This window comes from Neomonachus schauinslandi, chromosome 6, assembly GCF_002201575.2.
Source record: "Neomonachus schauinslandi chromosome 6, ASM220157v2, whole genome shotgun sequence".
NCBI classification, from domain to species: domain Eukaryota; kingdom Metazoa; phylum Chordata; class Mammalia; order Carnivora; family Phocidae; genus Neomonachus; species Neomonachus schauinslandi.
The window spans coordinates 40,767,696-40,782,727 of record NC_058408.1 but is presented as its reverse complement, the minus strand read 5'-3'; the positions used below and the strand labels follow the sequence as shown (position 1 = coordinate 40,782,727).

Here is a 15,032-nt window from a genome sequence, read left to right as displayed (position 1 = left end):
AGCAGGGGAGTGGGAGAGGGAGAAGCAGGCTTCCCGCGGAGCAGGGAGCCTGATGCGGGGCTCGATCCCAGGACCCTGGGATCACGACCTGAGCCGAAGGCAGACGCTAAACGACTGAGCCACCCAGGCACCCCAACAATTTCTTTTATAAAATAGTACTAAAAGGCAAATCTACCACACGACCTTTGCAAAGATCACTGGACAGCATTAATAGGAATAAAATGTCTAGAACACAAATCGCTTACACTAACACAATTTTTTTTTTTTTAAGATAAAAGAAACTTGTAAAATGTAGTGCTTCTGTCATTCAGTTACTTTGATGTAGTATGGTTTCCCAGGTCTTCCAGTTTGTTACCCATGCAGCTACCTTTACCCCCAGCCTGCCAGAACATTGTGTTTCCAGGAACAGATGAAGTGCTTACACATTCATAGACTGAGACGCCAAGAATTCAGTTGGGTTCTGTCATTGCTCCAAGCAGATTTCTGCCCTCTCAGCCATGACATCTCAGGCTGGGCCTTGAATACTGATGGCAAGCCTTTTATTATTAATCAGGGATTTGTATGAATTAATTTAAGAACATGAGGGAAATGAGAGCTTAAAATTAGAATCAAACTTAACATCCTAAATAAAATAAATGATATTGCTTCATGACTTTTAAAGCTCTAGCAAATAAAACAACTTGGTAAGCCTTGATGATGGACTAAAAGTATGAAATGTCAGAATTAAATTGCTAGCTAAATACTCTTAACCCCTTTATAAAAAAAGACATTTCCCTACTATAATAAGTTGGATGACAATTAAAGTTTTGAAAGGACATCCAGTTCTTTGTGTCCATCTATCTGATATTTGAGCTTGAGAGATTTCATTACTGATTACCTAGGATTCTTTGGGATGGTATATGACTTTATTTAAAATGTTCATCCAGCAAGTTCAACCCAATTTCAGTCTTGCCTTAGATGACTAAAAATTACATTTATTGCACTAAAAATTTGCTGTAAGCACATAAAGAAATTTAATTATAGTCATAAAACAAGTCATAGTCATAGAAATTTAATTTATAGTCATAAATGATATGCTTGCTTTTCCACCTATTGAAATAAACACAATCATATATTGCTGGAAATGTATATATTTGGATCTGTAACTATCATGGCACATGAACATATATATAAAATGCTTTTAAATAATTCATATTTCATAATGAAGTTATTATGAATAAGTATAGTTCCTGGTGTATATCTTTTATTTATTCAAGCTGTAATTACTACTAATATAGTAAGGCACGTGTTTCTAATTGGAGAAAATTACATGGTGTTTCCAGCTGATACTGTAAATAGGACATTGTTTTTCACATAACAGAAAAAAGTTTTATAAAAAAAAAAACAAGTTTTATAGTTATACTTACTATACCATTCTCCATATGTCTGTTGGTTCTTTCAAATGCTTTGAAGGAAGTTACCTTTCTCTCCATCTCTTTCCCTTCTTGCTTTGCTTTAAATTTGTAGCTCATGTCAGAATACAATTTACATGTTTTTGCCTTGAGAAACGGCTGCAAAATCTCGTGAAACTGATGGTGTTAACCTAACAAAAGGTTTAAGAAGCAGAGTCAGTATATTGAGGGTAAATTTATGTTTTTATTTAAGATTTGAGAAAGGAAAAAAAATGTAAGTCCTTAAATAACTTTCTACATTTGAGTATATGTTATTTTGATTGTATATTTGATTAAAATAGTAATTTGAAGGCATTTGTTCATTCACACTAATAATTGAGCAATGCATTCTAAACTGTCACATTCTCATTTGCATTAGTACGGGCAGCACCATTTCAAAATCGACCCTAACTTTATATCAGAAGCTCATATTTAATACAAAATCAGAAAGTAGTAAAAGTAGGTTAAATCTTATGAGCTTTGGCAACTTCTCATTTTTTATTGTGGTAAAATACACATAACGTAAAATTTACCATTTTAGCCATTTAGCTGTGGTACTAAATACATTCACTTGCACTATCACCACCATCCATCTATAGAATTTTTTCATCTTCCCCAACCAAAAGTCTGTACTCATTAAACACTAACTCCCCATTCCCTCCCCCATCTCCACCCCCCCCCCCCCAGCAACCGCCATTCTACCTTCTATCTCCATGAATGTAACTACTTTAGGTATCTCATGGAAATGGAATCACAAGTATTTGTCCTTTGTGACTGACTTATTCCACTTAGCATAACGTCTTCAGGTTCATCTATGTTATTGCATGTGTCAGAATTTCCTTGCTTTTTAAAACTAAATAATATTGCATTGTATGTCTATACCACGTTTCATTTATCTGTCTTTGGACATTTGAGTTGCTTTCATATTTTGGCTATTATGAATAATGTTGCTATGAATGTGGATGTACAAATTTTTGTTTGATTTTTTCCAACACTTTACTATGAAAAATTTTAAGCATACAGCAAAGTTGAAAGAATTTTACAGTGAACATCTATATCCCTACCACCTAGATTCTACGACTAATATTTTACTGTGCTGGCTTTATCAATATCTATCCATCTTTCTGTCCATCAGTCAATCTTATTTTAGATGCATTTCAGAGTATTTTGCAGACAACACATTTCCTTCTAAATGCTTCAGCATCATATCACTTACTAGAATTCAGTATTTGTTTTTTCTTTTGAGATAGCATTTACATACAGTGAAATGCACAAATCTTAACTGCACATTCAATTCATATACCTATGTAAGTGAAACTCTTGTCAAGATATAGAACATTACTATCACCCCAGAAAGTTCCATCATGCCCCTTCCCAGCTGGTTCGTTCTTCTAATTCCACAAATGTAACCATTGTTCTTATAATTTTTCTACCATAGATTGGTTTTGTAAGTTTTAGAACTTTATGTAAATGGAATCATAATACGTACTTTCTGTGTAAGTTTTCTTCCATTTAGCATTATGTTTTGAGATTCATTCACTTTGTTCTGTAAATCAGTTCTTTCTTTTTTCATATTACTGAGTAATATTCCATCATATAAATATATCATTATCCATTGCCTTGTGATGGACACCTGGGCTGTTCTCTTTTCTTTTTTGTTTTTAAGATTTTATTTATTTATTTGACACAGAGAGACACAGTGAGAGAGGGAACACAAGCAGGGGGAGTGGGAGAGGGAGAAGCAGGCTTCCCAGGACCCTGGGATCATGACCTGAGCCGAAGGCAGACGCTTAACAACTGAGCCACCCAGGCACCCAACCTGGGCTGTTTTCATGGCAACTTATTATTACTTATTTTATACAGGATAAAGTAATAACTCCCTTGCTTATTTCTTCATCCTTAAGTCACTAACATTATGGCTTAGTAACTCTGTGTGAGGAGATTTTTTAAAGTAGTAAATTTAAAATGCTTCTCAATTCCCTGATAACTCAGCAACAGCGTTTCTCTTTACCTTAGATCTTAGCCGGTGAAAGAGATCGAATAGTTGCTGATTTAAATATGTATCACACATACTGGTATGTGGTATTTTCTTTAATGCTGGTAAATAAAGTATCCTACAGGGAGCCACTGCCTTCCCTGCTAGGCACATCTTGGCACCTTAAACTGCCTCCTGGTCCTAATCCTGTCTTTACATTTTTGAAACAACATTGTCGGGTCACTATTGAGAGGGAGGTGTAAGTGGGAGGCCTTGTGTAGTTTCTGGTGCTGCAGGTAGCCAGCTGCCCTAGCAGCCCTAGCAGCAAAGGGTAGACGATAGGGATGACAGAGGGGACAGAGACACGGAAGGTTATCAGTAGCTGAAGTCAGTCTCCACCACAATTGTCAATTTAAACCCAGTGTTTTTGCAGAGAGAAATTCAAGTCAGTCTGTTTGCAGTATTTCTTTTGCACAGGATAGCAAGATGACAACTCTCACAAATTTAAATATACTAACTTTGCTATGTTTTTGTCTACTGTACTTATGGTGTACATTTTGTATGTGTTCTCAGAATACCATAAGAACATCAAGACTCGTTTTATAATGCATTCATTTTTCATTTAATTTGTGGTATCAGGAGAAAATCTAGTTTTAAAAAAATTCTACAGGTATAAGGACAATAACTAAGGATATCAAAGCAGCATTTAAAATATTAAGACCTGCTCTGTATTTTCCATAAAGTATGAAAGTAATACCACTTAATAGGTTAGCTGCCACCCTGCACTTTCAGAGCACTTAAGAGTCATTCATCTGTCTGAGGTAGGACAGCATTTGCACTTGTGGTTAACAGATGAGAACTCTTTTTTACCCCCTGTGTTTTACTGTATTCGAATTCCAGAATTTATCCAGAGCTTTCCAAATAGTGCTTCTTAGTCTTCCTGTAGCCAAAGCTTCCTTTAAATAATGGCTTTCCCCCTAATCCCCTAAATACTTGCAGGATATTTTTTCAGGAGACTTGTTAAAACTAGAAACAAAGAATTGTCAGCTTTTGTGGTACAGTGAAAGTACATTTAACTTGAAAATTTATAGGAGATTGTATCATTCATAGAAAATAAAGCAATTATATAAAAAATAGGTGAACTACTTTATGAATTTGGATAGTCTTTAAGAAACTTGTCGCTTTAATGTGTATCTACTTCATGGTTTTTCTTTTAGAGGAGAGATTATGAAATCCTGTATCTGAAATAATTTAATAATTGCATTGTATTGGTCGAGATATGTGTGTGGTTACCAAAGAGAAAAGGAAGAAAACACAGGTGTTTACTTCCTGATTTTGTCCTGAATGGTTATGAGGATAGCATCTCTGCAAATTACTGGTCATGTTATTACTTGAATTTATAATCTTAGAGCATGGTCACAGGAACTTTATAATTTGAAGTAAAAGGGGAAAGATTTATGCGATCTGAAGAGATCACATTCAGACACCTAGTTGTGCTGGTCTTTCTTCATTTAAGTATAGAACATTTTGAAAGCAAAATTCCAAAGCCTGATTTATTTTATCTTTGTTTATTTACAGGTATGTTTAATCTTGCTCTTGTTTTGGGCTTCTTAATACTGTGTGAAAATATTAATCATTAGGTGGTCTTAATGTAGATATCTTCAGCACTTCTACAGAAAGTCATTGTCAGAGAATTCATTCTAATTCAAGGTTAATTAGTGTACCATTAAAATAATGTGTTACAAAAATTAATTACATCATGGGTCAAAAAACATATTAAAAAGCGTAGTGTAAATGTCTGAGAGCACATCATCCTCCTTAAAACATTGCTGGACTAGTGCTACCGTTCTGGAAAATATATCTAAAGTGGAAATCACTACTGGGGTCCAGTCATAGGTGTTTCCCCTAAAGTAAATTTTTGGCACCACATATGGGAAATTTAAAATATAACTCCCATGAGACAGTAAAATGTGTTGCTTGTCTGCTTTCCCGTCGCAACGGCTAAGGATTTATATTTTAGCATTAGTCGATATAACCCTATTGGGTTAAACCTAAGGAGAAATCAGGAACCTAGTTGAAAAGTAGAAATTATCTGTACATTTTGAAGTAAAAGTACTAGATATATTAATATTATGTTTTCTTACTTAACTATTAGGTACTTTGGTAGGTGCCCCATGTAAGTATATCACATGTCATTTTAACTGTGCAGTAATTCTTGTTAATAGTTTAACTTAACAGCCATAAAATATACACTTAAAATTAGAACGAAAAAAGATAGAGACTTTGAAATCCTGATTCTCTTAATGTAAAATCTGTGAAACAGTTAAATAGAACTATAGAATATTTTATACATTGGTATTTTCCCCAAGAGTCTTATTACAGTATCTGATTGTCCCTATGAAGGGTTTTGGAATTTGCGCCTTAGTAACAGCAGGTTAATACACATTAGAGCTACAGAAATTTTAACATGGGAAACTCTTTTCTCTACTAGACAATACATTTTTTACTTGGCTTTTAGAACTGTCTCCATTAAAAGATATTCTTAGTGGGCTCTGAACAAAATAGTTTTGCTGCTATAACAAATTGTGAAGAATTTGCCCACATTTTAAAATTTTCTGCTTTCCTTCCTCTTTGGATTTTGTGTAGGCCTGTAGGAAAACATATTCACAAGTAAGTAAATTGAGCAAATGGAAGAAAAAGAGAAGAATAATCTGTATGGAAGAAGTTGTCTTTGTTTTTTTCTTGTTGTTTTCTTCAAGAGTAAATCCTGGTTTAATTAGTCGAACTACTAGGTGCATGAAGACAGTCTGAAAGATAAAGGGTATAAAGTGGGTTTAGAAAAGCTTTCTTGAAAAGTGCTTTTTACTTTAAAACCATCTTTGTCCCTGCTTATATCTTCTTAAATCTTTTCTAAAATAACATTAAGTAGGGATTTCAACTTAATGTAGAAAAACATTACATTCTTTAAAAATGACAACATCACTTCTACCCTCAGAAACTAGGCTTAAACTATATACCACTAATTTCTTCAGAAAAGCCCTTAGCCTCTGGGTTTTTTTTTATTCTTTGGACCAAGTGAGCTTCTTTAATTAACTAAATCAAGATTTTCTGAAAGTGGAGAATAAAATTAACATGTTGATAGTAACTGTGAGTCTTTGGTAGACAGTGGTTAAATGTTTCATATTTAGTACTTTGTCTCCTAACAATTAATCATCTATTCTGTTTTGCAAGTGCAACATTTGAAGATAGACACTAGCAGACTGTATTAGTGGGGTTTTTTTAGATATTTCAGAGTGTAAATTTGGGATATTAACGGGCAATGCTTAGTTTCAAACTGACTAAATTTTCTTACATTGTAAGGAATATATGAGTTAATTTAGATATACTGATGGTAATTTCTACCTAAGTTGAAGTACTCATATTTTATCCATAAGATTTCTTTCACCAGAAGAAGTGAACATAATAATTTAAGAAAACTATATTTTACATTTATAAAGTACTTTAAAATTAACAACGCATTATCTTATAGTTCATTCATTCAACAAATACTATTGGTGCTACTGCTGTTAGTATTATCCTTTTCTTCACTCTATAGGTGAGGAAATGGATCAGGCTGAAGTAAGTCATTGGGCTCGTGCATAATGGATTCCAGAAGTAGAACTCAGGATTTCCAGTTGATTTAGAAAAGCCTACTACCTTTCCCGTGGAGCATTTTCTGTCAACTATTCTTAGAATGATTAACCTACAGTTTTACATATTACTTTGTCTTTCTTAAAACATTATATCTTTTAGGACATACCTATTAATAATTACTTGAATGGCCTAAATGCTACAATCAAAAGATACAGGGTGGCAGAATGGATAAAAAAAGACCCATCTATATGCTGCCTTCAAGAGACTCACCTCTGATCTAAAGACACAGACTGAAAGTGAAGAGATGGAAGAACATTTACCATGCAAATAGAAGCAAGAAACAAGCTGGGGTAGCAATACTTATATCAGACAAAATAGAGTTTAAAACAAACACTGTAGGGGCACCTGGATGGCTCACATGTTTGAGCGTCTGCCTTTGGATCAGGTCATGATCTCCAGGTCCTGGAATTGAGCCCCATGTTGGGCTTCCAGCTCAGCGGGGAATCTGCTTCTCCCTCTCCCTCTGCCTCTTCCCCTGCTTGTGCTCTCTCTGTCTCTGTCTCTATCTCTCTCAAATGAATAAATAAAATCTTTAAAAAAAAAGAAACACTGTAGCAAGAGACAAAGAAGGGCATTACATAATGATAAAGGGATCAATCCAACAAGAAGTTATAAGAATTGTAAATATCTTGCACCTAACATTGGAGCACCTAAATACATAAAGCAAATATTAATGGACATAAAGAGAGAAATTGATGGTAATACAGTAATAGTAGGGAATTTAACACCCCACTTACATGAGTGGATAGATTTAGGCAGAAAATCAATAAAGAAACAGTATCATTGAAAGACACATTATAACAGATGGGTATAACAGATATATATAGAACGTTCCATCCAAAAACAACAGAATACACATTCTTTTCAAGTGCTCATCTAACATTCTCCAGAATAATCACGTTAGGCCACAAAACAAGTCTCAAATATTTTAAGAATATGAAATCGCACCATGCGTTTTTTTTCTGATCACAACAGTATGAAACTAGAAATCAATTACAAGAAAAAAACTGGAAAAAACACAAACATGTGGAGGCTGAACAACATGATACTAAACAACCAGTGGGTCAGTGAAGAAGTCAAGGAAGAAATAAAAAACATGGAGACAAATGAAAATGAAAACACAAAGATCCAAAATCTTTGGGGTGCAGCAAAAGCAGTTCTTAGAAGGAAATGTATAGCAATACAGGCCTGCCTCAAGAAACAAGAAAAAGCTCAAATAAACAATCTAACCTTACACCTAAAAGAACTAGGAAAAGAAGAACAAAACCCAAGGTGAGTAGAAGAAAGGAAATAATAAAGATCAGAGCATAAAGAAATGACATAAAGACTAAAAAAGAAAAAGAAAAAAAATCAATGAAATCAGAAGGAGGTTCTTTGAGAAGATAAAATTGGTAACCCTTAGCCATACTCATGGGGTGGGGGGCAAAAAAGGACCCAAATAAATAAAGTCAGAAACAAAGGAGAAGTAACATCTGACACCACAGAAATACAAAGCATTTTAAGAGACTAATATGAAAAACTATATGCCAACAAATTGGACAACCTAGAAAAAATGGATAAATTACTAGAAACATACAGTCTTCTAAAACTAAATCAGGAAGAAATAGAAAATCTGAAAATCTTAGTAACAAAATTGAATTGGTAATCAAAAAACTACCAAAAAATACAAGTCTAGGATCAGATGGATCCACAGGTGAATTCTATCAAACATTTAAAGAAGAGTTAATACCTATTGTCCTTAAACTATTCCAAAAAATAGGAGAGGAAGGAAAGCTTTCAAATACATTCTATGAAGCCGGCATTACCCTGATACCAAAATTGTACACAGATACCACCAAAAAAGAAAACCACAGGTCAATATCCCTGATGAACATAGATGCAAAAATCCTCCACAAAATATTAGCAAACCACATTCACAATACATTAAAAGGATCATTCACCCCCACCAAGTGGGATTTTTTTCTGGGGATGCACGGATGGTTCAGTATTCACAAACCAATCAATGTGATATGCCACATCAACAAAATGAGGGATGAAAATCATATGATCATCTCAATAGATGCAGAAAAAGCATTTGACAAAATTTGACATCTGTTCATGATAGGAACTCAACAAAGTGGGTTTAGAGGAGAAAATACCTCAACATAATAAAAGCCATATATGAAACACCCACAGCTAACACCATACTCAATGGTGAAAAACTGAGCTTTTTCTCTAAGATCAGGAACAAGACAAAGATGTCCACTCTCACCACTTAATTCAATATAGTACTGGAAGTCCTAGCAATAGCAATTATACAAGAAAAAGAAATAAAAGGCATCCATATTGGTAAGGAAGAGGTTAAACTGTCCCTCTTTGCAGATAACATGTTACTATACATGGAAAACCCTAAAGGCTCCACCAGAAAACTACTAGCACTGATAAATGAATTCAGTCAAGTTGGAAGATACAAAATTAATACCCAGAAATCAGCATTTCTATATACTAATAACAAAATAACAGAGAAATTAAGAAAAAATTTCATTTACAATTGCACCAAAAATAGTAAAATACCTAGGACTAAACTTAACCAAGGAGGTGAAAGACCTGTTCTCTAAAAACTATAAAACATTGATGAAAGAAATTAAAGACAAACAAATGGAAAGATAGTCCCTGCTCATGGATTGAAAGAACCAGTATTGTTAAAATGTTCATACCCAAAGCAATAAACAGATTCAGTGCAATCTCTATCAAAATACCAACAGCATTTTTCACAGAACAAGAACAAATAATCCTAAAATTTGGATGGAACCACAAAAGAGCCTGAATAGCCAAAGCAGTCTTGAGAAAGAAAAAGCTGCAGGTATCATAATTCCAGATTTCAAGGTAAGACTACAAAGCTGTAGTCATCAAAGCAGTATGGTGTTTGCACAAAATAGGCACATAGATGAATGGAACAGAGTAGAGAACCCAAATATAAACCCATGCTCATATGGTCAATTCATCTATGACAAAGACAAAAATCTACAATAGGGAAAAAATAGTTTCTTCAATAAATGGTGTTGAGAAAAGTAGACAGGTGCATGTAAAAGAGTGAAACTGGACCACTTTCTCACACCATCCACAAAAATAAACTCAAAATGGATTAAAGACCTAAATGTGAGACCTGAAACCATAAAAGTCCTAGAATAGAACACAGGTAGTAATTTCTCTGACATAGGCCATAGCAACATTTTTCTAGATACGTCTCCTAAGGCAAGGGAAACAAAAGCAAAAATAAACTATTGGGACTCTATCAAAATAAAAAGCTTTTGCGCAGCAAAGGAAATCATTAGCAAAACAAAAAGGCAACCTACTGAATGGGAAAAGATATTTCTTTTTTTTTTTTTTTTTAAGATTTTATTTATTTGAGAGAGAGAGAACACATGAGAGGGGATAGGGTCAGAGGATGAAGCAGACTCCCTGCCAAGCAGGGAGCCTGATGCGGGACTCGATCCCGGGACTCCAGGATCATGACCTGAGCCGAAGGCAGTCGCTTAACCAACTGAGCCACCCAGGCGCCTGGGAAAAGATATTTCCAAGTGATATATCCAATGAGGGGTTAATATCCAAAATATATGAAGAGTTCATGTGCCTCAACACCAAAAAAAGTAACCCAATTAAAAAGTGGGCAGAGGATCTGAATAGACATTTTTCCAAAGACATACAGATGGCCAATAGACACATGAAAAGATGCTCAACATCAGTAATCATCAGGAAAATGCAGAAAAAAACCACAATGAGATATTACTTTATATCTGTCAGAATGGCTAAAATCAAAAACACAAGAAATAAGTGTTGTAGAGGATGTGGAGATAAAGGCGCCCTCCTGCATTGTTGGTGGGAACGTGAATTGGTGTAGCCACTGTGGAAAACAGTATGGAGGTTCCTCAAAATATTAGAAATACCAGGGGCGCCTGGGTGGCTCAGTCAGTTGAGTGTCTGCCTTTGGCTCAGGTCGTGATCCTGGGGTCCTGGGATTGAGCCCTACATTGGGCTCCCTGCTCAGCAGGGGAGTCTGCTTTTCTCTCTTCCTCTGCCCCTCGCCCTGCTTGTGCACGTGCTCTCTCTCAAATAAATAAATAAATAAATAAATAAATAAATAAATAAATAAATAAATAACATCTTTAAAAATATAGAAATACTATATGATCCCCCCCCCCCAAAATACTGTATGATCCAGTAATTTCACTACTGGGTATTTACCCAAAGAAAACAAAAACACTAATTTGAAAAGGTAAATGCACCCCTATGTCTATTGCAGAATTACATATAGTAGCCAAGATGTGGAAGCAGCCTAAGTGTCCATTGATAGAAAAATGGATAAAGAAGTTGTGATATATCTATATGTGTACACAACACACACACACACGCATACAAATATTATGCTCTTGTAAAAAAAGGATGAGAATGGCAAGCAATATGGATGGACCTAGAGGATGTTATGCTAAGTGAAATGAATCTAGTTAATAAAGACAAATACCATATGATTTCACTCATGTGGAATCTAAAAAACAAAACAAATGAATAAACAAAAAGCAGAATCAGATCTATAAATACACAGAACAAACTGATGGTTGTCAGAGGGAAGGGGGCTGGGGCATGGGAAAAATGGGTGAAGGGAGAGTGGGAGATACAGACTTTTAGTTGTGGAATGAATAAATCACAGGAATAAAAGGCACAGCACAGGGAATATAGTTAGTGATACTGTAATAGAATTGTATGGTGACAAAAGCTTTTGCACAGCAAAAGAAACAGTAAACAAAACCAAAAGACAACCAACAGAATGGGAGAAGATATTTGCAAATGACATATCAGATGAAGGGCTAGTATCCAAAACCTATAAAGAACTTCTTAAACTCAACACCCAAAGAACAAATGATCCAATCAAGAAATGGGCAGAAGACATGAACAGACATTTTTCCAAAGAAGACATCCAAATGGCCAACAGACACATGAAAAAGTGCTCAACATTGCTTGGCATCAGGGAAATCCAAATCAAAACCTCAATGAGGTATCACCTCACACCAGTCAGAATGGCTAAAATTAACAAGTCAGGAAACAACAGATGTTGGCGGGGATGCGGAGAAAGGGGAACCCGCCTACACTGTTGGTGGGAATGCAAGCTGGTGCAGCCACTCTGGAAAACAGTATGGAGGTTCCTCAAAAAGTTGAAAATAGAGCTACCATATGATCCAGCAATTGCACTACTGGGTATTTACCCCAAAGATACAAATGTAGGGATGCGATGGGGTACGTGTACCCCGATGTTTATAGCAGCAATGTCCACAATAGCCAAACTGTGGAAAGAGCCAAGATGTCCATTGACAGATGAATGGGTAAAGATGACGTGGTATATAGATACAATGGAATATTATGCAGCCATCAAAAGGAATGAGATCTTGCCATTTGCAACAACGTGGATGGAACTGGAGGGTGTTATGCTGAGCAAAATAAGTCAATCAGAGAAAGACATGTATCATATGACCTCACTGATATGAGGAATTCTTAATCTCAGGAAACAAACTAAGGGTTGCTGGAGTGGTGGGGGGTGGGAGGGATGGGTTGGCTGGGTGATAGACATTGGGGAGGGTATGTGCTATGGTGAGTGCTGTGAATTGTGCAAGACTGTTGAATCTCAGATCTGTACCTCTGAAACAAATAATACAGTATATGTTAAAAAAAAAAAAAAGAAGAAGAAGAAGATAGCAGGAGGGGAAGAATGAAGGGGGGGAAATCGGAGGGGGAGACGAACCATGAGAGACGATGGACTCTGAGAAACAAACTGAGGATTCTAGAGGGGAGGGGTGTGGGGGGATGGCTTAGCCTGGTGATGGGTATTAGATAGGGCACGTTCTGCATGGAGCACTGGGTGTTATACGCAAACAATGAATCATGGAACACTACATCAAAAACTAATGATGTAATGTATGGTGATTAACATAACAATAAAAAAATTTAAAAAAGAGAATTGTATGGTCACAGATGGCAGCTACACTTGTGAGCATAGCATAGCATATAGAGAAGTTGAATCACTGTTGTACACCTGAAACTAATGTAACATTGTATGTCAACTATACTCCGATAAAAATAATAATAAAATATATACACGATTCTCAACGAAAAAAGTATGTTTTACCAGGCCTCATAACTGGAACAACAAATTCATTTCTTTTTTGTGTGTTTTTAGGGAAGAGCTCTACTCCATTGGGCATGTGATCGAGGACATAAAGAACTAGTTACAGTCCTGCTACAATATAGAGCTGATATTAACTGTCAGGTAAGACTGATAAAGAGGGAGCTTTTTTTTAAAAAATCGAGGTAAAATTCGCACAACATAAAATTCACCATATTAACCACTTTAAAGTGTAAAGTTCATTGGCATTCATACACTTAACAGTGTTGTGTGACTGTTGCTACTTTCTTGTTTCACATTTTCATTACCCCAAAAGGAAACCTTGTACTTGCTAAGCAGTCACGCCCTATTTCCCCCTCATCACAGACTTGGCAACAACTAATCCGCTTTCTGTTTCAATGGATTTGCCTACTCTGGATGCTTTCTGTTTCAATGGATTTGCCTACTCTGGATATTTCATATAAATGGAATCATGATCAGTGGCTTCCTTCACTTGGCATAATGTTTTCAAGTTCATCATGTAGCATGTAACAGTACTTCATTTTTTTTTTATGGCTAAATATACCATTGTACGGCATACCACATGTTTATCATTTCGTCAGTTGATGGACAGTTGGGTTATTTCCATTTTTTGGCAGTTGTGAATAATTGCTGTGAGCAATTCATGTATGTGTTTTTGAATGCTTCTTTTCAGTTCTTTTGGTTCTGTACCTAAGAGTAGGATTTCGGAGTTGTATGGTAATTTGATGTTTTTGAGGAACCTCCAAACTATTTCCACAGGAATCATACCATTTTACATTCCTACCAGCAATGCATGAGGGTTCTAATTTCTCCACTGCTTTGCCAACACTTATTTTCTTTTTTAGTAACCATTATACTGGGGGCAAAGCGATATCACATTTTGCTTGATTTTGATTTGTATTTCTTTAACAACTGGTGATGTTGATATCTTTTCATGTACTTGTTAACAAAGTCTGAATCTCCTTTGGAGAAATGTCTATTCAAGTCTTTCACCCCTTTTTAAATTGAGTTGTCTTTTTGTTGTTAAGATTTGAGAGTTCTTTATATATTCTGGGTAGTAGACCACTGTCAGACACATGATTTGCAGGTATCTTCTTCCTTTCTATGGGTTCTTTTCACTTTTTGATAGTGTCTTTTGGTGCACAGGTTTTAATTTTGATATAAGTTCAATTTATCTATTTTTTCTTTTGTTGGTTGTGCTCTTGGTGTCATACTTAAGAAACCATTGCCAAATATAAGGTCATTAAGATTTACCCTTATGTTTTCTTTCCTTTTTATTTTTAGTGTAGCAAAATATACATAACATAAAATTTACCATTTTAACCATTTTTAAGTGTGCAGTTCTGTGGCATTAAGTACATTCAAATTGTTCAACCATCACCACCATTCACCTCTAGAACTTTTTCTTCTTCCCCAACTGAAATTCTGAATCCTTAACTAACTACCCATTTCCCTAGCTCCTAACAACCACAATTCTACTTTCTACCTTCATGAATTTGACTATTCGAAGTATCTCATATAAGTGGAATTTTATAATATTTGTCCTTTTTTGACTGACTCATTTCACTTAACATAATATTTTCAAGGATCCTCCATGTTGGTAGCATGAGTCAGAATTTCCTTCCTTTTTAGGGGCGCCTGGGTAGCTCATTCGGTTAAGTGTCTGCCTTTGGCACAGAGTCTGATCCCAGGGTCCTGGAATCGAGCCCCATGTCCGGCTCCCTGCTCAGCGGGGAGTCTGCTTCTCCCTCTCCTTCGG

At 35.5% G+C, this 15,032-nt stretch overlaps 1 protein-coding gene across 1 annotated transcript in view; it reads left to right on the top strand.

Annotated features, from left to right (window-relative positions):
* ACBD6 (acyl-CoA binding domain containing 6) overlaps positions 1–15,032 on the top strand; it is a 217,914-nt gene that overhangs the window by 94,905 nt on the left and 107,977 nt on the right. The window contains exon 6 of the mRNA XM_021682563.1: positions 13,307–13,396. Within this exon, the coding sequence (XP_021538238.1) occupies positions 13,307–13,396 (90 nt within the window). The remainder of the gene's footprint in view (positions 1–13,306; positions 13,397–15,032) is intronic.